The 24,293-nt window shown below is 37.3% G+C and overlaps 2 protein-coding genes, 3 non-coding genes and 1 pseudogene across 6 annotated transcripts; all 6 read left to right on the forward strand.

Annotated features, from left to right (window-relative positions):
• Positions 1–1,824: 1,824 nt before the first annotated feature.
• Positions 1,825–6,676, forward strand: LOC133709216 (uncharacterized). The gene is made up of 7 exons (XM_062134879.1): positions 1,825–2,468; positions 2,587–2,784; positions 3,345–3,617; positions 4,871–4,973; positions 5,195–5,313; positions 5,440–5,616; positions 5,876–6,676. Exons 1-7 carry the CDS (start codon positions 2,163–2,165, stop codon positions 6,614–6,616), a joined length of 1,917 nt encoding a protein of 638 aa, XP_061990863.1. The 5' UTR covers positions 1,825–2,162; the 3' UTR covers positions 6,617–6,676.
• Positions 6,677–7,811: 1,135 nt separating this feature from the next.
• On the forward strand, positions 7,812–10,339 carry LOC133709576 (probable protein phosphatase 2C 34). Of its 2 annotated transcripts, none has more exons than XM_062135363.1 (6): positions 7,812–8,137; positions 8,222–8,469; positions 8,585–8,893; positions 9,303–9,420; positions 9,518–9,741; positions 9,850–10,339. In XM_062135363.1, the coding sequence occupies exons 2-6, from the start codon at positions 8,227–8,229 to the stop codon at positions 10,087–10,089; spliced, it is 1,134 nt and encodes a 377-aa protein (XP_061991347.1). In that variant the 5' UTR covers positions 7,812–8,137; positions 8,222–8,226; the 3' UTR covers positions 10,090–10,339. The 2 variants fall into 2 exon arrangements, with proteins under 2 accessions (XP_061991347.1, XP_061991346.1); XM_062135362.1 differs by having other exon boundaries at positions 7,813–8,042.
• Positions 10,340–10,635: 296 nt separating this feature from the next.
• Positions 10,636–10,830, forward strand: LOC133713210 (U2 spliceosomal RNA). Its single transcript, XR_009847880.1, has one exon. It is a non-coding gene; the product is annotated as a U2 spliceosomal RNA (small nuclear RNA).
• Positions 10,831–13,548: 2,718 nt separating this feature from the next.
• Positions 13,549–13,657, forward strand: LOC133713233 (U5 spliceosomal RNA; annotated as a pseudogene).
• Positions 13,658–14,852: 1,195 nt separating this feature from the next.
• LOC133713225 (U2 spliceosomal RNA) lies at positions 14,853–15,048 on the forward strand. Its single transcript, XR_009847898.1, has one exon. It is a non-coding gene; the product is annotated as a U2 spliceosomal RNA (small nuclear RNA).
• Positions 15,049–20,996: 5,948 nt separating this feature from the next.
• On the forward strand, positions 20,997–21,119 carry LOC133713229 (U4 spliceosomal RNA). The gene has a single exon (XR_009847900.1). It is a non-coding gene; the product is annotated as a U4 spliceosomal RNA (small nuclear RNA).
• Positions 21,120–24,293: the final 3,174 nt, after the last annotated feature.

Genomic DNA, 24,293 nt, shown 5'->3' on the forward strand with positions numbered 1-24,293 from the left:
ATTATATACAAATTACAATTGTGCCTAATAAGATTAGTACTTTTCCTAAGGCAAGTAATAAATCAAATAATACTACAGATATTAAAATATGATTAAATTCAGTTTACCCCCCTGAGGTTTGGGGGTAATTTCATGTTAGTCGCTGTCCTTTTAATTTAATCAGTTTACCCCCCAAGCTTGTCAATTCTCCTCAACCGTGTCCATTCTATCCAATTTGGACGTTAAGTCTGACTTTTGAGGGCTAAAATAGTCATTTCAAAACAAAAAAAAAACTAAAAAAAAAAAGGAATTTTTTAATATTTTTTTTCTTCTATTTTTTCTTTTTTATATTTTTATATTTTTATATTTTCGTTTTTTAATTTTTTTTCTTCTGTTTTTTTATTTTTTTTATTTTGTCTTCAACCTATACACGACAAGTTATAATAGGTTTATAAGAACAAAAAGATACTCTAGGTGGTTGAAAGCCGCTCGCTGATCTACGATATTTGTGATATATCTCCGATAAAGTGAAAATTTTAGGAGATATCCCCAATAAAGTGAAGAAATATCTGTAAAAAACGATTTTACACTTTATCTATAAATATCTATAAAAAATGATTTTACACAGATATTTCTTCACGATTTTACACTTTATCTGTAAATATCTGTAAATAATAATTTTACACAGACATTTCTTCACTTTATTGGGGATATATCCTAAAATTATTCTCTTTTATCTGAGATATATCATAAATATCGTAAATCAGCGAGAGACTTTCAACCACCTAGAGTATCTTTTTGTTTTTATAAACCTATTATAACTTGTGGTGTATAGGTTGAAGACAAAATTTATATATATATAAAAAAAAAGATGGAAAAAAAATTTAAAATGAAAAAAAAAAAAACAGAAAAAAAAAAGGTTTATTTTTTTTTGTCTTGAAATGACCATTTTAGCCCTCAAAAGTCAGACTTAAAGGTCCAAATTGGACGGAATAGTAGAAATTGGACACGGCTGATTGAAATTGGAAAGCTTGGGGGGTAAACTGATTAAATTGAAAGGACATGGACTAACATGAAATTACCCCCAAACTTTAGGGGGGTAAACTGAATTTAATCCTAAAGAATAGTACAGATCACAGAATATTACAGAATATCTACATAAATAAGGTAAGTATGACTCACGTCAACAAAAACTATATATAACAAAAGAGTACACTATGGATAGTAACGAAATAGAAGCTATAACCTTTGCTTTTATTTTGCCTTTTAGTGCAGTCATTTTTCTTCTCAAAATCACCTTAGATCTTATACTCGTTACAAATCATTCTGATATAAAATTTAACAAAATCATCTCTCCTCATCTCTTTCTTTTATGTATCACGAGAGACTTTTGTCATTGAAAGAGTTAAGGAGTAATAGAACTAAATTATAGACTCGACCTAATTACTTTAAGGTTTTTAACTTTTCTCATTTTTTAATTTCCCTGGACTTGCCCTTTATCAATTTTATAAAGTCCCCACTTTCCCCAGTGCCGACGTTCACTCCTGATCCCAGCCGGTAGCCGCACGAGCAGGATCAAAATTCGGTGATCTGACCCACCAAACATTTGGGCCTTCAGCCTTGTCACCTCACAGATCAACATTAGACCTTCCGGGCCCACCCAATTTAAATAGATAGACATAGACTAAACACTTGATGGGTTGGATCCAGCTCTTATCCCACACACCCGGGCCCACCTCTCCATATCCACCACTCACTCGTCTCCCCCCAAAAAACCAAACACACACTTCAGATCCGCTAACGTGCACCGCGCGCCCTTCCACTTCGATCAACACGTAAAAACAAAGAGAACACCCGGTGTGACGAAACTGCTCTCCCTCAAATTCACATATTCCCCACGCCACTCCCGTTCAAAACACGTAAAGTCAACTACACCCTCTGAAGGACCTTCCCGTCATTTCCCACCGTTCCTTTTCTTTATTGGCCCACATTCTCTCTTACACACACTGTACCTTGCTTCCTCAGAAAACCACTTCCCCCAAATCCTTCGTTCTCCGATTCGACTTTGCTCCGTTTAAATTACAGCAAGGATTTCAATTTGAGAGCTCAATTCGTTAGGGTTTGATTTTTGTGAAGTGAATGCTGTCTTTTTTGCGAGCTCTGAATCTCGAAGCTTCGATCTGATGGCGGCGGGGACAATGGCGACCGCCGCCGGAGCTGCTGTGATTCTGTACTACATGTTTGGCCGGAGAGCGTCGTCGAAGGACGGCGTTGAGGACGACGACGACGACGACAATCGGAGCGGGGATTTCTCCAAGTCGAGATCGGCGAGGAGGAGGCTTTCTCGGCGACCGGCTCAGGCGCCGGCCACGTGGATCGAGTCAATGTCCACCTTGTCCGATACGCTGCGTTTCACTTACTCTGAGACTCTAGGGAAATGGCCGATCGGCGACTTGGCCTTCGGCATTAACTACCTCATGCGTAGGCAGGTAAAGCAATTGGCCTCAAATTTTGGGGTTTTTTTTGCTGTAAATTCTACATTTTTGATGCTATAAAAGGTTCGGAATTTGCGTAAGGGTTTATGAATTTACTGCTTCACCTCTGCAGGGGAATTTACAAGTGGCGAGTGTGTATGCTGGTAGTGATAGTGTGCAGCTCAAAGGCGCTAAGATTATTGAGGAACTAAATTATTACTTGAAGCTGTTGACGCTTTGTTATTTGTTTTCCAAGAAACCGTTTCCGGTGTTTTTAGAGTCCGGCGGTTTCTCTATGGAAGATGTCCTTCTTCAGAAGCCCAAGGCTGCGGTTCGTAAGCTCTTAACTTAGCTCTATGTAACTGCATTTGGTTATGTGCTTACATTGTCCTTCTGAGTAATCGGATTGATGTGCATGGATGTGATTGTTTATTTTACACATATACATTTGAAGTTCATTTTGCGATCAAACAAACTCTCTAATTACATTTCTTTGTAGTTAAGGTAAATAAAACACTTCTAGAGCCTGGTTTTTGACCAAATAACTTCTCATCTGGATAACATTTTAGATTGGTGTGAAGTTTCTTTCAATATCCTTTAGAATGAGGTATCAAGCCTGCGTCTTTCTTGAGAGTTAATCCATAGCGGCAGAAAGTAAGACAGCAGAAAATGTTAGTCCATATTCTGTAACATCATTCGTGCCAGACGAAAATGAATTGAGTCAAGGGGATAACTGGGAAAGAATAAAAGTATGGTGCAGAAGCACAAAGTTGCATATAAACTTCCTAATAATTCTATGATCCTTGTGATAAAGCACTTCCGTTTTTTATTTACTTTTGTACTAGTGAGTGATTGTTAATTGTGTTGTTAATTAATGACATAATGTTGCAGCTTCTGAAGCCTGCGTTCACCATTCTACGTGATAAAGATTCAAAATGCTTTCTTCTGTTGATACGTGGTACACATAGTATCAAAGATACACTAACTGCCGCAACTGGTGCAGTGGCCCCTTTCCACCATTCGGTTTTGCATGATGGTGGAATAATCAACTTGGTCCTAGGATATGCTCACTGTGGGATGGTTGCTGCAGCCCGTTGGATTGCTAAGCTCAGTACTCCTTGCTTGCTTAAGGCTCTTGGTGAATATCCTGAGTATACAGTAAAGGTGAATGCCATTTCATGAACTAAGCATCAGACTTCTTTTTTATATTGCTATCTGTTTTGATTCACCATGTATTATTTCTTAGCTTTATAATACATGTTTTGTCTTCTTACTGTTCTTTAGCTTAACTCCTAGCGTTACATTTTGTTTTTGAACTGACATAAACTGAGTCATTCATCCAACACATGTTCTAATATTACATGTTTACGGTTCTTTCAAGGAAGTCTTGTGACTCAGCAACCAAAGTGATCTTGCTACTGAATTAAGCATGTACCCTTTCCTCAATTATACAGACTATCCCTATTTCACATAGTCCTATTGTTAGATTATGAGTAGTTCTTCTTATCATGTAGCTTGGGATTTTGGGTTTCAAGATTGAATGAATAAGAGGTGGTACAGATATCTGAATTGTCGGTTTGTTTAGAATAAGAGGTGGTACAGATATCTGAATTGGATAGATACATGTAGTGTTGTTTAAAAGAGACGGCCTTCTTGGTGACACTCCTGACTTTTTGTCTGATGTGTACGAAGGCTGCTGAAATCAAATCATTTGCTGCTTTGTTGTCCGATTGCAATGACCTTATGGTAAATTCATTATTTAGTGTGAAGTAAAATGGGACATTCCAGCTTCATGTGGTGAGAGGTATAAGTTCTTTGTAGAGGGAATGGGTGTTGGAGCTGGGAAGATGTGCTTTGTTGCAATCTTTTGGTTGGTGTGGAGGGAAGGGAATAGTAGGATCTTCGAGGTTCAGTCTTTTTCTTTGCTTTGAGCGTTGGCTTTCTTAAGACTTAAAGTTGTTGTTACTGACTTCTCCATTTCATTTTAGCATTTTAGTTTTTTTTTTTCCTAACTGTGTTTTAGTTTGCTTGAGATTTCAGTGGAAACGTGTCCTCTATATCTTAATATCTACCCTTCATTTAAATAAATTTTTTATTTCTCATCTAATTAAAATTTAAATAAAATTTTTATTTCACAATTTCAGTTGATGTATTTCAAAGTTGGCCGTTATTTTACCATGAGAAACAAGGAAAGAAGATCTGGATGATTAAGTTACTTCTTATGAAGGATGATAAAAAACTGTATTGTCACTTTTCCTGATATAAAAGTTTTATGCAGACTAAATTTCGCCATAAAATCTAGGGTTCATTAAGTATATACACTTTAGTTTTGGAACTCACAAAATGTGTATAATTATATGATAAAAAGATTATTATCTCTGTTATTTTTCTATCTAATGTTGAAAATTGCAATTCAGGTTGTTGGACATTCACTGGGGGGTGGTACAGCTGCTTTATTAACATACATTCTCCGGGAACAGAGAGAATTATCTTCAAGTACTTGCATTACATTTGCCCCAGGCACGTCTGCTGAATTTCTCTTTGCTGATGGTTACAGCATTCCATATTCATTTGTTCATTGAAATGCAAATAAATGCCGTGGGTTTAATGACATGCATATGCCCATGTTATTCCATCTCAGATAATTTTTTTTTGGAATATGCTTTCCCTGGTCTCCTCTTTGTCAGCTTTAGTAGAAAACTAGAAATAACAATTGCTTGTACTGTAATTGTCATTTGCAGCTGCCTGTATAACAATGGAGTTGGCAGAATCTGGCAAGCACTTCATCACTACTATTATCAATGGCTCTGACCTGGTGCCTACATTCTCAGCAGCTTCTGTTGATGACCTCCGCTCTGAGGTGCTAAACTTTTCTCCAGATATGAAATGGATTGTATAGCTTTTCTTATTTCTAAATATGTATATGGTTCTAATTTCATCTGCTAGATATTTTCATAATTCTTATTTGAATTTGTCATCTTATCAGGTCACAGCTTCATCTTGGTTAAATGATTTGCGGGATCAGGTTGAGCATACACGTGTTTTGAATGTTGTTTATCGTTCAGCAACTGCTCTGGGTTCTCGTCTGCCATCTATAGCTAGTGCAAAAGCCAGGGTTGCTGGTGCAGGTGCACTATTGAGGCCAGTATCCAGCAGTACTCAGGTAAATCTAATCCTTCTCTTGTTTGACTTGATGGTTAATTACACCAGTTCTTGCTGGTTTGTACTGTTATTAGATCTGCTGCATGCTAGAAATTTAATTCGCTGGCTTCTCTATGTCAGTAAGTTGTAGAATTCTTTGAGAAGGACTGGTAATTGACTCATTCAAATGAACTGCATTATGTTCCCTATGTGGCCTGTATGATTTTGCCCTCTCCTTTATCTGTATAATGAAAGGCCATGCTTTTGTTTGCAACTTGTAGGTTGTGATGAAGCGTGCACAAAATGTTGCCCTAGCTGTTGTTAGAACCCGTTCATCTATATCATCTTGGTCTTGCATGGGTGCACGTCGCCGTAATGTGGGTCAATCATTGAACTCTACCATGGGTGATTCACATGAAACTTCTGTAATATGTGAAAGGGATTCTGAATCTCTGGCTGAAGGAACAACCGCTGACCCAATGCTGGATAATTTGGTGTGTAGTTCTGGTGGATCAGGTCATGATGATACTGATGAAGAGGAGCAGCTTTTGCCAGTGCATGAAGATCCAACCGCATCTGCTGTCGAAGACATTACTGAAGGTGAATTGTGGTATGAACTGGAGAAGGAGCTTACGAGGCAGGAGAATGAAATCAATGTTCAGGCTAAGGAGGAAGAAGCTGCTGCAGTTAAAGAAATAACCGAGGAAGAAAGTATGCTGGTTGATGTTGCAGAAAGCATTACGCCAATCTCTTCCGCAGACATTTCTGAGAGCCACCGGTTCTATCCCCCTGGCAGAATCATGCACATTATATCAGTAACCTCATCTGATTCTACCGATTTAGACCATGATGGACCGAGTGAAGAGCATGTTGGTATATACGAGACACGTAGAGAACTGTACAGTAAGCTCCGACTTTCTAGAACGATGATCAACGATCACTATATGCCTATGTATAAGAAAATGATGGAATTGTTGATTAGAGAACTGGAAAATGAAGAAGCAAATAGTTCTGTTATGTAAAGTGAACCAACTCAGTAGGCAAATATATGTGTTACGTGCCCTACATGGTTTTAGAGTGAATTATGCAACCCATTGTTAGAGTGTTAAATTTTAGCGACTCTGCAGCGTAAAGCGTAATGGCTCTCCCTCCGGAAATAGTGGCGTTTACACATTTAGTTCTTTACCCAATATTTTGATTTAGCTTGAAGTGTTATAGCACTCCGAAGTATTCAAACTCTAGAGATATAAGCGGTTCAATTGTTCAATATGTGAGACGCGCTGCATGTATTCACTTATTGAATGACTAACATCTCGGAATTTTAAGATTTCGGAGTACTATAGAACTTTTGAATCAAGTGAAGGGTGTTTGAGTCATGAAAAGATTGAACGTTTAGAAATTCATCCATTTTACTAAGCTCTTGCTAATGTCATTGCACTTGCAAGTCATGCTTAGCTAGTTGCATGAGATACTCGGTGTGAAAAGAAACGAACAACCACCACAATGTGTGCAAGATCTGACTTCCTAAAAGCTTATGTATACCACCCCACCATTATCTAGCACCAGAATCTAGCGTGCATATGCATCTGTCTGTGTGATTTATGGTCCAACCACTTCTGCTATATTTTTGGATTCATTATAGGGTCACAATCACCTAATTCTTATGACCACCCAGTCTTTGATGTATATGTCCATCAAGAACAAGCGGCACATTCATAGCCTTGTGTTTGGTTTGGTATCTGGTCATTGGATCTCAATGATTTTTTATGCCTCATTGAATGGAGCTTTTGATCCACACCAAAAAATGTCTTGTTAATAAAGCTTTCACTATCACAACTTTGTAATGAACACTACTTTTTCTAGAATACTCTTCAAGATAATACATCTTTAATCAGAATCTAATCTCCTCCACAAGAAATTAATCACTATTTTTAATCACTGCATACTAGTCTTCGCTATTTGTTTAGTGTTTTAGGATAACTTTGTCCGGTATATTCTGATTAACTAATCATGATCCCACTAATGCATCCAAATCTATATTACGCCTATTAGCTATCTGATATCTTAAACTAAAAGCATGATTAAAGTGGGCGGGGCATGATGATAGATACATATGGCAATGTTGATGTAACTCTCTTTGGAATGTCTAAAAGGACCATGAAGTGTACATCACATGGTGGCCAAGGCAAGGCGTGAAAGTAATTTCACACTAGCTTCTTTTTTTTTTTTTTGAAAGGATTTCACACTAGCTTCTAGTTTGTCTCAAAGTTTGCCTTTGCGTAGTTATACTCGCGTTTGCAAATGAACAAGAGAAGATGATGAAAATGGAAAACAAAGCGTTGTTTGTTTCTTCTAGGATCAGCAGCGAGCTCATGACATCATCTTCCGGCAGCTCATAGGAGGTTTCTGGCGGAAGTTTTCTTGTACAGAATCGGCGAAACACACAAGGTTTTGAATACTGGTTCTCTCTCTTGTTTACTGCTCATCATCTCAAGTATTTGCATGTCATGCTGCCTAGGAGCATATCTCTTAAACCAACCATGGTGAAAGCCTTGACCTAAAGAATTTGAAATATGTATATTAAAGTTGTGTAGTTTGTATAATGATCTGGAATTTGGATTGTATAGGAGTTATGGTGCTGTTTCCATCTTTCCTAGATGGGTTGGGAAGAACCGTCTCGATCAAGAAGACCAAGAATTGCCATGGTGATGTGGCAAAGGAGACTGCAGAAGCATTGGCGAAGGAAGCAAAAAAGAATGAGCTGGTTTTGAGTTCTTCTGGGATTGTTGACTCTGACAAGTCTAACAATTTTTCTTCTGTTTGCTCCAAGAGAGGCCAAAAGGGTATCAATCAGGATTGCTTAGTCATTTGGGAGGTAAATCAGTTTCCTTGAATTGTTTGAGAAGGTTGAATTACTGTCATAGACTTATAGATGCTTGTTTCATAATTCATGATCTTCAATAGTTTGAACATTTGGGTTTGGTTAATAGGAATTTGGGTGCCAAGAAGACATGATCTTTTGTGGAGTGTTTGATGGGCATGGACAGTGGGGACATCTTGTTAGCAAAAGGGTCAGGCAATCTATGCCTTCTTCTTTGTTGTGCAATTGGCAAGAAACTCTCAGTTTAACATCACTTGACCTGAATTTTAAAATGGAGATGGATCGAAATCTCCATCGATATGATACATGGAAGCAGTCCTTTCTTAAAACATACGCTGCCATTGACCAGGAGCTTAAGCATTCTGCTAAAATCGATTCCTATCGAAGTGGTACTACAGCGTTGACAATTATTAAGCAGGTAATCAAAAATTGTGATAGTTGTATAAGTTACTGCCCAATTTCCTGTCCAAAACCCTTTTCTGGGTCCCTAAGTGCTTTCTTTGCTACTCTTCTGTTTTGGTTCTTCATGTAACATATTAACAAGAGGTATGATGAAGTGTCCAGCTATGCATCTGAAGGACAAATCAGAACTAATATGCACATAAGTGACATCTAAACTTGTACAGAAGATTCTATGCTCAGGTGTTGAATCATGGTACTGTCTATAGAATTGACTCTTACTTGCATGTTTTTGAGCTAGAAGGTGTAGGATTCTAGAACTACGTAACCAAACAGCTTGGACTAGTAGGTCTGAGATGTATCCTCTCCTAGACTTTAGTAATTCCTTCCAGAAAGTTAAACTAAAATATCACCATCAATATCTTCAGGGTGAACTTCTCATCATAGCACATGTTGGCGATTCTCGGGCTGTTTTGGCCTCCACTTCAGAAGATGGGAGCTTGGTACCTATCCAGCTTACAGTCGACTTCAAGCCTAACTTACCTCGTTAGCATTCTCTCTCAATCTCCACTTGACCAATGTATGTATAAAGTTTTAATCAAATACACCTCCCTCATACTGGCATTTTCTATATATGTTGCAGAGGAGGCTGAGAGAATCAGAAGGTCCAATGGACGAGTGTTTTGTCTACATGATGAACCGGGGACTTATAGGGTGTGGATGCCAAATGGCAAGACACCAGGACTGGCAGTATCAAGAGCTTTTGGTGACTATTGTGTTAAGGACTTTGGGCTTATTTCTGTGCCTGATGTGAGCCAAAGATACATAACCAGCAAAGACCAGTTTGTCATTCTAGCAACAGATGGGGTATGCATGCATTTCTTCTAATTCTTCTATTGATCAATTTTCTTCTGGCATATATGAACAAAAATGACTACAAAAACTTGACATCACTTATTTGTTTTTTTTACTCAGGTATGGGATGTTATCTCCAACAAAGAAGCTATACAAATAGTTTCTTCGGCACCAGATAGGAACAAAGCAGCAAAAAGACTGGTGGCATGTGCTGCTCTTGCATGGAAGTCTAAGAGAAGAGGCATTGCAATGGATGACATCTCTGCTATTTGCCTGTTCTTTCACCCTAACTCATCATCGCAACAAACCAACCCTTTGGTCTCTGAATATACTGGTGTGAAGACATCTGGGTGTATGTAGATTAAATTGCTAACTCATGTGTGGCAATACATGTATAAATATATAAACGATCCTTGGTTTTCCCATCTTTGGTAGCAAGTGTTTTTGCCCTCTTTTTGGTTACTGTATCCAATCTACGAAGATGGTATTCGAACATTGATTTCATAGATTAAGAGACTGCATGGTGTTTGAAAGAAGGAAAAAGTGGGTTATATATCTATGTTATCTTCTGATTATAACAAGAGCAGCAAGCTTGCTTCTCACCTGTGTCTGTGGGCTTCTCACTTCTCAGTGTCACATATGTATCTTCTTCTTTCCAGTTGTTCTTGCAGATGAAGCCCTGAATTCTCTTTCTATTATGATGCTAAGATGGTGTAGAATACCATTTAGTCTTAATGTGCATCGATTGTGTTAATAAGAGTGGTTGACTCATAGGTAAAGAGCCTTCAACACCCAGCCCTTGCAGCTCTTTGCAAATTGTAATAGTTCAGCCTCCCACATCGGTTGTGAGAAACAATATGGATGCCCGTGAGACTATAAAAAGCGAAGCATGAAACTGGAAGAAGCATACCTTTCTCGGCCTTTTGGCTAAGATCAAGTGTAGTATCTGTTCTTATCAGTTTAATATCTGATACGTGGACCAATGGTCCACACGATATTAAATTAATTTTTTTAAGGGGTGGGTTCACTACAGTAGCTTGCTACTGGAACTCACACGTGTCATCTTTGCGTTGCACTACAGCAAAGCTTGGCGCACCCTACCAAATCCAGTTCAAATTTCTGTGAGTCTAGCTCACCTTATTTCTTGTCACAACTACATTGGGTCGTTGTGAGCTATGTATCCAAAACAGATAATCCCATTTTTTTCTAATTTAAGGTTCCATTTACTGAGAGGCTGGAAACCAGTATACTGGAGCCCCTCATCACAACTGCCTTGCAGAGGCTGGAAGTTAATCTTACTTTCGTCATGTCTTCTGCCTAACCTAACCTAACCCAACACAAGCCTATCACATCTAAAGGAGTGGTTTAGTGACCAAGGAGATATGAATTGCTTGATATCTTCTTGCAACCTTGTTACTGCCTCAAGAAAGCCCCCAGTCTTAAGTATTTAGTAACAAATGAGTTCTTAATTATCTCTTAAAGGAGAAGTTGAAATGTGTTTTGGTGCTTTCTAAATATTTAGTAACAGTGTTCTTATCGTCCCAAGGAAAAGGTCAAATTTGTTTCAAGACTCCATTTACTGATTCAATCTCTAGTACGGTATCTTCTTAATAATGTTTGGCTTTAGTAAAACAATGAGAGATATATGGTTGAACTAAAGTTCTGGATGAGTTGCCTGTTCACCATCTTAATAATGTTCACCAGCTTTTGTGTGGCTTTATGATATTTTTGTTTATCTGTTTCAGGTTCGTCGAAGCCAAACTATAATTTGGTAGGGTACGTGGTTTGGTGCGCCCTACAGAATTAAGTTCAAAATTCTGCTTCAACTTAATTTGTACTGATCAAGTATTCAAAATTTGAATGAATTGTGAATGGGCACATGAACCTCTTTTGTTCTTCTGAAAGTCTGAGAAGTAAATTTTCTTATATTTACTCTGACAGAAGCCATAGGGTTAGTCATTGAAGAGGTAAGTTCCTGTGAGTACGTGTTTATGCAAGTTAAGTTGCTGTTGCAAAACAGTTGTTTCAGACTAGTTTGTTAAGTTGAGTTTCAGAATATTCTTCAAGCAAGCTATGCATCTATCTTGTAAGAGACTGCTTTCTGGTGTTGAAACTGGTATATTCAGGTGACTGAACTTTTTCAAGAAGGAATATGCTAGAAGATGTTTGATTACGGTACCAAAAGATCTTGAACTAGTAAGTTCAGCAAAATTGATTGGTATTGTTCCGCTCTCATATCAGTACCAGTATCCCATCAACAGTCTCGTTCCCCTGGTCAGCTGTTGATCAGGGATGATCAAACAGTCTCATTCCCCTGGTCAGCTGCTGATCAGGGATGATTTGATCACTCACCGTCCGATTGAAATCGGACGGTTGACAGATCTCATCCCAAATCTCATCACTTACCTGTCAACCGTCCGATTGAAATCAGACGGTGAGTGATCAAATCATCCCTGGTCAGCATATCCTAGCAAAAGTTGGGGACTTTTGGGCTGTTATGGCCTCTAGATGCCAAGTTACCAGATGCATGTGCTATTCTTGGCTGCTTGAAATATCGAGAAAGAAAGAACATGACATTAACCAATCTTCAATGGACTAAGCACCAACAATTTTATAATTGGTAATCCAAGAAGTTTAAATATCTGAAGCCATTACCAACACTCCTAAGTGCCACATGTTTGCATCACTAAACATGGTTCCAGCTGAATTTAGAATGAAGTACGTGAACCGACCAGCTAAGGCTCCTAAACCAGCTGATGTCGAACCTCTAGCAGAAGCTGGAGGACTACTGGCCTGGTTGGTTTCCATTTGATGTCACTGATGTAGTACCTTGAATGTATTCTATTTTTCTTCTTTTACACCTGAACATGTATGTGGTAATAGATAATAAAACTTGGAAAGGAGTGTGAAAGATTCATCATATATTTCTTTTGATTGATAACTTTTCTTTAACAACATGTATGCTCGACCCATTTTTAGTTAATCTGACTCATATAAAAATTCTGTCCTGATTGTAGGGAACAATTGTGGACTTGGTTAATGTAAGTGAAAGAAATTAGTGCACGAAACTGCAATATGTAATCATTCAAAAACATGGTCTGGATATCTGGGAGGCAATGCTTCTATGAATTTGGTGTTTGAGGACAGTTTCACTGTCAATGCCTCAAATACCATACTAACATATCAAGATTTTTGCCTTTCTAGCGTACTTGCACTAGTACAGAAGCAAGTAGCGCATTAATGGTTGCCAAGGAATTTTATTTTTGGCCTATTAAGCCATCTCTAGTGAAGTTGAGGGACAATTACATGAAGAACACAGAATTAATACTTTAGAACATCAAGTCTGAGGTAATATCGCTGTGCAGCTCTACAGTTCCTTGCAAGAACTACGGCTTATTGAATTACTATCAACCACATAGAAGCAAAAAAAATCAGATGTGCAGTTTCATTGTAATTGGGGGAAGGTGTCAATGGTTTGCAAATTCTAAATGGTGTCTTTTTCAGCTCAAAATGGCAGTTTAGCTTGGCTAGTAAGTTTGATATGGCTAACGACCATTAATAATACCAGTGATTGAACTTGACTGACTAAAGGAAATTACTGATAAATTAGCAAGATGCTTAGTGTTTTTTCTGGATTCTTTTATCAAGTCCACTTGGATCTCATATGGATATTCTGAAATTCTGGTATGTTTTAATATAAGCTGACCTTAAACTATGAGTAACAAGTGATGGGCGCTGTGAGCCCACATCAAAAGTGAGCAAGAGATGTTCAGTCTGATGGCTATAACATGGAGCATCTCAACATTGTTTGACTTACGGAGCCATGTGTTGAGCACAGAGCGAACTATTCTTTCGCCTTTTACTAAAGAATACCGTGTGCGTGGCACTTTAAGTGGCATACGCCTATTTTTGGAAGGGTTGCACCTCTGTGGGGTGCCCCCTCAAATGTTAGTTTCCAAGTGTTTGTTTCACTATGAAATGTTGTGATGTTGGTTTTCAATCTCAAATCCAGTCTAACTTCTGTAATTCTGATTTTTGTTTCAAACAAGGTATTCATGAAACTGGATGGTGGTTTGTTCAAAAAGGAAAGAAAGAGTGAAGAATGGGAATAATTCTAAGCAATGGAACTCGTGCATTACCACAATACAGATATGTCCATGCATAACACACTCCACTATGACTTCATAGTAGTTAGCTGCCTACAGCTATAGTTAATGACAGTGAGTTTCATACTGTCAAAAACACCCTGCCTCTGTAAAACTGATTCACACAAGGAAAGATTAGTCGCAAACCTATAAATGGGGTAAGTGAAGCAGATTTTGATTTGAAGATTGTGATGCAACCCAAAACTGATAGAAATATGTTACGAATTGAGATCATATTTGATACAGTGATGATTGTTGCTGTAGATTTTAGATTTTCCTTTCTCGTTGGTCCCTTGAATTAGATTTATGTGTCTACCAGAAATAGATATGGAAAATGATGTAAGAAATTCGACCTGGCAGACCTACCACTTAAAAGAGAGAGAGAGAGAGAATTGCTGCTTTTCTGCAAACAAGAGATGTAACATTCCTGTGTCATACCAAACTGCACCGCAAGTTAACTCCATGTCTTTCATATGTTCATGCCTTCATAGGTGTTGCTTCTGATTGTCACAAATCTCCTTTGAGTTGCTTTTGCAAATGAGAGAGATGGCCTTTAAAGCCAGGACTTTCTTTTCATTATGAGTCTGAAAAGTGGTAGACAATTAGCTGACTTTAATGTCTTGGATTAGTCTTGGTGTTAATGTCTTGGATTATGTCAATGTCCTCTTCTATCATACAATGCAGAACTCCATGTATTTAATTTTTTCTTTTGAGTTGTTACAGATGTCCTTCATTAGATGGCTCATAAGCTCGGATTTTATACTTTTAATTATAAGTTTAAGACGGGGAAGACTACTAGTTGAGTTTAATGTAGTATTTTGGATTTGTGTTGGTGTGTTAATACGAGGCACGAGTTCATTGGTAAAGACCCTGGAAGCAGCCTTGCCGTTTGTGAAGGTGAGAGTCCCACATTCCTCGATGAAACAAGCACGGAAGTGAATGGACGTATAAAAGGCGAAGAGCTAGACTAAACAACGCATACCTTTCTCGGCCTTTTGGCTAAGATCAAGTGTAGTATCTGTTCTTATCAGTTTAATATCTGATACGTGGACCAATGGTTCACACGATATTAAATTAATGTTTTGAAGGGGGTGGGTTCACCACAGTAGCTTGCTACTGGAACTCACACGTGTCATCTTTGCGTTGCACTACAACAAAGCTTGGCGCACCCTACCAATCAGACTGAAAATTTACGATGATTTGTAAAGAAGAGAAAGTAGGTAAGGACTTGTGAAATATGAATGCTTCTCTCGGTCTCTAGCTTTTCAAATTTTAACTGCACATCACATCTATGAATAATTATTATTTGTCTGCAATTTTGTTTATGTTGTTGGCCAATGTTGGTTCTCATCCTTAAGAGACTAAGAGTGTAATAGGAGCGCCATCCGTCGACAAAAGGATCACCGTAGGATGATCATCTCATGGCTATTGAGAACGAACCATGAATCAAATCAGATGGTTGTATTTCTCAATCTAAAATTGACAAAGATCGAAAGCATTTGAATATCAAAGACTTGAGGCATCCAGTTTAGTCTCACACATCAAAATACCAGCTCTCCAACCGGCTGTGATGACTGTATTTTTCATTGTAGAAGCTACAAATCCCCATCTCCACTGTAGTTGCACTACAGAAAGATAAGTAGCAACACTAATGGTTGCAAGGAATTTACTTTTGGCTTCCCTACATTCTAATGGTGTTTTTCTTGTTTGTTCATTCCAGCCCTCTCCAGTGAAGCCAAGCAACATTTACATGAAGAATATCAATATCAATGTCACTTACAACCTCAAGTTTGCATTGACATTTCTGTGCAGCTCTGCAGTCCCTCTTCAGAAAATATATAGCTTCTTGACATTACTTTCAAATTTGAACCAAAAAAAAAAAAACTCGCAGCTTCATTTTTGTTGGCAGCGTCTGTCCGTGGTTTGGAATTCGAACTTCTCTTTTAGTTGAAACTTGAAAGTGCCAGTTTGCTAAATTTTTATGGTCAACATGAATGATATCATACTCACTGTTAAGCTTCTTTCTAAGCCTCTCTATTAGCGTCCAAAACAATATTCTAGACATGATTTTTCTAACACTATACAGTGAATTGGTTAAGGTGAAGCTAGTCTCTCCGACAGGCGAGACTTTTTGCTTGGTAGTAGAATTGGAACTTTAAGAGGAAACTATGTGGGATTGGCGAAATGTACAGTGTTAGAAAAAAGTTCCAATTGAGCAAAGCTGAGCAAAGCTTCTCTAAATATGTTTGAAACGGACTTGAGAGCAGTTATTTGTTGGCTAGCCTTGGATTCTATAAGCGAATTGATTCTTCAAAGGCATCCAATTACATTTGAGATGTCTCTTGGTCTCTTGGAGCCTCCTCCTATTATATGAGGACGTTTAGCAATAGAGGCTTGTATTAAACCATCTCCAAGGGCCAAGGCTTCATCAGCAAGGATAAAGGAATGACCAATATTTCTGGCAAAGGTTAATTAGAATCAGATTTCCTTGGTCATCATGAAGAACAAAACCAACAGAGGCTTGATGATGAATTAAGTTTAACAAAGTCTTACTTGAGAATGCCATCTGATCAGCTTGCTCGAAAAACGCTAGCTTTAGGGGAAGCTTGGGAGGATTAATATGCAAAGATTGAAGAGTAGTAGAGCTGCAGGAAGTGCTTGAGTAGGAAGCATGGTGACTTGCTTCAAAATAAGTTTATAATTTTATTCCTTGCGCGCCAAATGTGATAGCACAGCATGAGAAATTTTGGCAAGCTTCTCAGTTGAAATCAGTGTAGTAAAAATTAGTGTATCTTAAATCAATGAATGTAAATGCATATTTTGAAGCTCTGATTATCGAGAGCTTTCGAGTCGAGCTTTGTTGCAGAAGGTGTATTGTCCTACCCAAATTCCGTGCACCTAGAATTCAATCTCTCACTTTTTTTGGTTGAATTGGTGAACATCATGGATTCAGTTAAGGCATATATAACACACCATGTAAAAAGAAAAACAATAGTAGCATGTGAAAAAGAAGAAGTAATGGTGTTATGACTGTTATCTAGCTAGCTGGCTCGTGTAAGGGTTAGACTACATATAGGTCAAACCTGTCAAGTCAAGTCCTAGTTTCTATTATGTAAGATATGAATGTAACCATATATACCGGTCTGTAATAATAGAAACTAGCATTTTTCCACACATGCTCTGCATGTGCAAGTTATTAATTTTTTTTTTCAGAAAATAAAAAAGAAAAAAGTTGGTTATTGTAGAGAAAAGAAAATGAGAGAGAGAAAAGTGGGTTGTGGATATTTTTTTTCAAATTTTTTTAATAAAAATACATTTTGTAAATGTCTTAATTATCCTTGTGATTTAATTAATTTTCAAAGTTTATTAATCTTCTAGGGTTAATTCTGTCAAAATTTTAGATTTTTGCTAACAAATCCTCTTCTCTTAATAATAGTATAGATTAGGACTTGACTTGACGTGCCAATGAATGATTATTTAAGACCTCCACATGGCGAAAACAAACCAAATAACATGAGTGAGTGAGGAGTATAAATTAGGTGGGACATTTACTTTTTAACATACTTACTTGGACGGGGTCAATGGGCTATCAAGAAGACTCATGGTATAGGCGTATAGGTAGTGACATTTATTGCACTTCGAGGGGTGCGGGTGCTTGCTTACCTCTCCTCAAGAGGTAGAGCCTAAGTCATTATTTGTTGCGAGGGGGTTTGCGTTCAAACTCTTATCCATGGGTTCAAAATTTTGGTTTCCAACAGTTCCTATATCTTGTACTTTTTTCTCTATTTTAAATGAATAGCCAGTATGATTGAGAAGTTGTTAGAATTGCAGAAGAAAAATATAAAGATTTTAACTTTTAAATTTATGAGAAAACTATTGGAGATGCTCTTGGTCAGCTTTTGTAGCAAATTCTATTTGTTCTTTGCCACTTGATATTTCCATAAAATTTCATTGCATACTCTTATATTTCATAATGATTAACACAATCAATCTTATAGAATCAGAGCAAGTGATGTGAATGGAGTGAATGACTGAAAGCTCTGACATCTAATCTCAGTTATGGAGCAACTTTCCTCTAGTAGGTCAACTTGACACATTATCCATTTTCTTCGGCTTTTAGCCTAGCACTTTAATTAGATCCTTAACTACAGAAAAAGGTTTAGTTGAAACCATAAGAAAGAGTTGAAGACATGGTTTATTTGGTACTTTTTTGTTGTCTTGGAATTTTGGCTGGAATGACATGCTTTTTATTTCTATTTAGATATTGGTTAGATATCTAATGAGTTTCAGACTTTTTAGTACAGCATGTTGCCAATTCAAGTAGTTAGTACATCAATGTTTTTGATTATTTTTGTAGGATTATTGCTGTACAAGGATACCACATGTATACCGAGTTTTATAGTACGTACAACATATTGTTGCCATTGCAGGAGATGTTGGACAATTGCTTCTCTTGCAGCACTGTCTCAGTGTCTTGTATGTAATAATGTGGCCATATGTGCACTGATTTTAAGTCCTTTTTCACCAAAATTTTTAAGTCCTTGCGTGGTCGTCTGTATAAGGATGAAATGCTGGAACTGTAACCGGGGTACAGTTGGTTGGCTTTGTTTATCATGCATTCATGCATGCATGCATCCAAGGCTTCATATGGTAGTTTTTGCGATTGGGGCAAATAACACAGCTAATGAGGAACTAACATAACTAGTACCCTCGAGAGTTTTGGGAAGGGCTCCCTTCTGGATAATGCCCTACAAATCTAGTTGCAAAATCTTTGATCGTTATGACAAACTTGTTATGTCTGCTCCTTTGCATATTATGGTTTTTAGAAAGATCATTACATATGCAGCTCTTGTAAATTAGACAGCTGGTGAGGAATTTGGTCTGGTCAAGAATATAAGAATAAAAAAAAAAAATACAATCAGCTAATAGCTAAACTATCAATTACAAAGAAAAATTTGGGAACTTCACAAAAAAAAAAAAGGAAAATTAAATTTAGCAACATTCCTCATTGACAAAAAAGAATATCTCTCTTCAACACAAAGAATCATTCTTATTCTAATTTCATTATAGTTTCACTTAACATCCTTTTGACTTAAAAAATCTTAACTTAGCATTGATAATCCTTTTTATCGGATTGATGCAGAATATAGAATGAAAGTTAGTTGTTCATGCATGTACCATTAGTTGTCACACATAATATTGGTTCAATAACCTGCACATCTGCCCTCTCTGGAAATTCACACCACAATTATATATATATATATATATATACAGATTTTATCCAGAGCGGAGGTCCGCTTTGAAATTAAAGTGTGAACTTCGAGTTTTGGGTCGCTTTTCGGTTGCATATCTACATCTCGACCGTTCAGTTTTTAGGTACTAGTGTATAGATCATCTCTGCAAATTTTCAGCCAAATTGATGACCGTTAAGGCATTGATTACTGCCTTAAAGCTAGTACAGTTCAGGTTGACAGATTCAGTCCATCAATTGGTTTAAGTGAGTTAGATACCTTAACGATCATCAATTTGGCTGAAAATTTACAGAGATGATCTATACACTAGTACCTAAAAACTGAACGGTCGAGATGTGGATATGCGACCGAAAAGCGACCCAAAACTCGAAGTTCACACTTTAATTTCAAAGCGGACCTCCGCTCTGGATAAAATCTGTATATCAGATCCTATCCAGAGCGGAGTTCCGCTCTGAAATTAAAGTGTGAACTTCGAGTTTTGGGTCGTTTTTCGGTCGCATATCCACATCTCGACCGTTCAGTTTTTAGGTACTAGTGTATAGATCATCTCTGTAAATTTTCAGCCAAATTGATGATCGTTAAGGTATCTAACTCACTTAAACCAATGGATAGATTGAATCTGTCAACCTGACCGGTCGAGATGTGGATATGCGACCGAAAAACGACCCAAAACTCGAAGTTCACACTTTAATTTCAGAGCGGAACTCCGTTCTGGATAGGATCTGTATATATATATATATATATAGTTTTTTTTTTTAATAATTTTTTTATAACCTTAATAACAAACATGTGTGTAGCACATATTTTCTCTGCTATTATGATCTAGTACACTTCATAAAATAACCCTATCTACAAACCAATACCTCTTAATGATTCACGTGAATATAATAGAGCTTAGTTAGTTGGTTCTCGACTTGCACTTACCTAGAACAACTTCGGTTTACCCCTCACTTGTTCAGGTCATGCTTTTCCACAGGCTTTCTTGAACTTCTGTTCCTTATGTAATCTCTCATTATTGGTTGGGGGGCACATATTGATGATATACATGGAAGTTCAAGAAAGTTTTGGAACAACATGGCGAGCCAGGACATATTTGTGAATTTTTCATGTTGGGGGCTTTCGCCACAATGTCATTAGCAACTCATGAGTAGAACTCAATACTATCGAATTATAATTATATTTTCACATTGAATTCTTTATTAATTTGTTCTGTTATATATATGTGTGTGTGTGTGTGTGTGTGGGTTTCATAGACTAGAGGCTATGCTAATGTTTCTATTTCAATAGATTTGCAGACCAGTACAATTGGACAAGCCTTGAACAAGCATGAGAATTACCACTCTTCTGCAAACAAGATTTGTTGCCCGCCCAAGTGCGGATTATGCCCAAACTCCATCTTCAGTCAATACGGAATTGTTAGTTCCTGATATCAGTGTGGTTTATAGCATCAAGAAGTTTGAATGAAAATTCTTGCTACCTGCCTACCTAGATGAACAGGAAGAACCGAGAAAACTTTAATACAGTTTTCTTGTAACGTATCTTTTCTATCTTCTCAGGTATTGGGATGTTATATATATCTGCAACGAAGAACTATACAAATTGTTTAGAAAACAACGCAGCTAAAGGCTAGTGGGGTGTGCTGCTCTAGCATGGAAGTCTAAGAAAGAGTTCATATTGTCCTATTTTCTGTAAAGATCTTTCATTGCTTTTGTTGCATTGATCACCATTTTGTATGTATTACTTTGGCCATCTGTGCAGTTCTTGTGTGGTACAGTTGGGTGGCTGTTGGCAGTGTTTTGACATATTCCCAGATATGTAACTGCTGAAACTTGTAAAAGGCGAGCTAAGGGACTAAGGCTACAATTTGGATATCCTTGCGCTTGGGGCAATGGCGCAACCTATGAGTTTCTAACCGATGCTGCGTCTATTGTCTGTTGAAAACTAAATTCCAGACTCCCTCGGGGGCCTGAGTTTCTGATGAAGTCTTCAAATTGTGCTCTTAATATGACCACATTTCTTTCTTTTCGATATTCTTTATTGAAACTGGTTAAAATCTCGTCCTACATCAGTTGCAGCCTAGCACATTCGAGAATTATTGGAAGGGATCATTTCGGAATAGCATTACTTACAAATCTAGTCTCAAATCACTTTTGTTAAACATGTCAAGAATTGCCGCCAGAAAGGGGAAATGTCACAAATAGTACCTCAATTATAGATCATTCGACATATTAGTACCTCAAGTTTCAAAACTATCACTTTGGTACCTCAACTTGTTTTTATTGAATAACTTTCATACCTACCGTTATAACGGCGTCAATTAAGCTCTTTTTGCAAGGACATTTTCGTATTTCCATTTCTTTCTTTGCAATTCATGAATTAGAACTCAATGCAATTTTTTTCCTGTCCCATCTCTTTTCTCTCTCTCTGCTATTCCTCCATCAACAAAACTACAAAATTCAAATCTTCAATCTAATTCTTTCTCTAGATGTCTAAGATTTCTAAGATTAGTATTGGACTGCCCTAGGCCAGATGATGAAATAATGAAAGGGAAAGTATTCAAAAGATGAAGATGATGATAATCATCATTAATTAACCCAGCAGAAAAAAAAAACCCATAACCAAAGCTATAAACGAGAAAAACACCTCCTTAATCATGTTCCTCATCATCCTTCACCAATCTTCCTTATAATAAAAAATCTATAAGCAATCTATTGCATAGAAACCAACTATATATAAGTGCAGAGATGAATCAGATCTTGGCTTGAAGATCTCCAACCACCAGACGTGCTTGGCAACACCGCTGCCCCATTGGGTTTGCCGAGTTTTGATCAACAAACCGCTGACCCTCGGGATTAAACTAAAAATTAGTGATTTGTTAATGGGTTCTTGTAAAACAAGTCTAGGAATGCAAAAGACGTAAGGTTGGAAAAGATGAAATTTTTTGTTTCTAGTCAGAAGAGATGAATTTTTGGGTTCTATTTTAAATTTAGGATTAAATTATGTTTAGTCCTTGTACTATGACCATTTTTTCGTTTCAGTCCCTGACATTCTCAATTAATCTGAAAAATCCCTAACGTCAAAATTTCCGTCTGATTGGTCCCTCCCGAGACAAATTAGGAGTTGGCCTTAGGTGAAATGTCCAATATACCCCTATGTTATTTCTTTTTCCTTTTTAATTTCTTTTTCTCTTTTTTTTTTCTTTTTCCTTTTTAATTTCTTTTTTTTCCTTTTTAATTTATTTTTTTCCTTTTTTTCTTTTTTATTTTTCCTTTTTAATTTCTTTTTTGCTTTTTTATTTTTCATTTTTCCTTTTTAATTTCTTATTTTTCTTTTTTCCTTTTTCCTTTTTAATGACCATCGTATCCTGCTGCATCGGTAGCGCCACGTCGGCGAACCAATCCAGATCGACCCAAAACCCCAATTCTTGTTCTCCACGAAGGCGACTCTTTTTTTTTCCTTTTTAATTTCTTTTTTTCTTTTCCTTTTTTTATTTTTCTTTTTTCCTTTTTAATTTCTTTTTTCCTTTTTCTTTTAGGGAAATGATGGAAAATGTCATATTAGAGTATGAAATGATAAAAAGGTCACCTAGTTTTCCACTTGATAAAAAGGTCCATAATGAATTGTTAGTAATATTAATTTAGTCCTTATGAATAATGAGGTGATGTAAAAAAAGGTCAGTTTTTAATTTTTTTGATTCCCATTCTGCCCTTAAAGCCAACTCTCTCTCTCTCTCTCTCTCTCTCTCTCTCTCTCTCTCTCTCTCCTCTTCTTCCCCTCCACAGAGACAGACCTCCAGAAGCAGTTCCTTACCGGATTAACCAAGACGCCGATCTCTTCATTTTCATCACTGACGGCGAAGTCGATATCAGCTTCAGTGTCGCCTGTGATTTGTTATCCACAATCGGAAGCAGGAGACCGCGAAATGGGCCAAGACGCCAAGATAAGCGTTCCGAGACTGTGCCGACGATGGCGAATTTCAACGAGCGAAAAACCTCACCGGCTGTCACCACCTCCACTGGTAAGCGCCTTTGTTTATGTTAATCACTGGATTTGATTCAGAAATAGGTTCAGAGCCTCTTTTCTTCTTTGATTCATTCTGCGATTGATTCGTTTGGTTTTTAAGATATCAAAATCGAATTTGCTCTTTGTTGCTGTGCTAATAGGGTTTGGCTTAATCTGGAGATGGCTGCTGATGTTATAGAGCCGCGGTTTATTGGTTTCAGAGGTTAACTCATTCCTTGGCTAATTTGTTTCTTCTCTTAACAATCTTTGACGATTCGTTGTTTTTTGGGTTGGATGATTCGATTTTAATCGAGATCAGTTGTGGTTTTTGTTGGTGTGATTTAGGACTGGGTTGGTTTGATGGCAGTGTCTATTGAGGTTTATATATCAAACGGTTTTGTAAATCAGTTAATTGTTTTGCATATATGGAATTATTGTTTCGTTTAAAACCTTTACTACATCTCAGAACAACCTTGGTGCGATGTGAATTGTGATGCATCATGGTTTTGTTGATGTGTTATTAGGATTTGGCCGGTGAAGGCTGCAGTCCGTACATATAGCTTTAAGGTAAATTGGTAGAAATATAGTGAAGTCAGGATTTGCCATAAGGTTTTAGGGGATTTGTTACAGCAACATTTATTAGAAGAAGCATGTGTACGCTTAGACTATGATCGATCATCATCACTATCGGTCACTCTCACTTGGTTGTTTTCTATAACCAATTGCTTGATTGGATCCAGATAGTAGTAGTTGGAGATACAGGTTCATTATCTTGAATACTCAGGGAGGAATTTGGAGCAATTAAACTTGTTGATAATGTTTTACTTCAGCATAACCTCATTTGAACTTTGTTATGATTTGTGTTTATTGCTTTTTCCACCGGTGTCTAGAATGAGCTGTTACAAACAATCAAGGGTATTTTTGCTATATAAGAAGCCTTATTGTCTATTAGATGAGCCGGAGAAGATATTCTAACTATGAAATGTTCATTTTCATATCAAATAAGTAGCAAATGTGCGTGTTTGGTTACTTTGTCCATGTGAAACATTGTCTTCAATCTTGTAATTAGAATATCACAAGACTTTGAGGTCTGTGTCTTGGCTTCTAAGCTTTGTTGTGCTGTTACAGGCTTGTGAAAATGCATTGTTATCCCTTAAGGGGAAGT

This window comes from Rosa rugosa, chromosome 5 (assembly GCF_958449725.1).
Source record: "Rosa rugosa chromosome 5, drRosRugo1.1, whole genome shotgun sequence".
NCBI lineage: Eukaryota > Viridiplantae > Streptophyta > Magnoliopsida > Rosales > Rosaceae > Rosa > Rosa rugosa.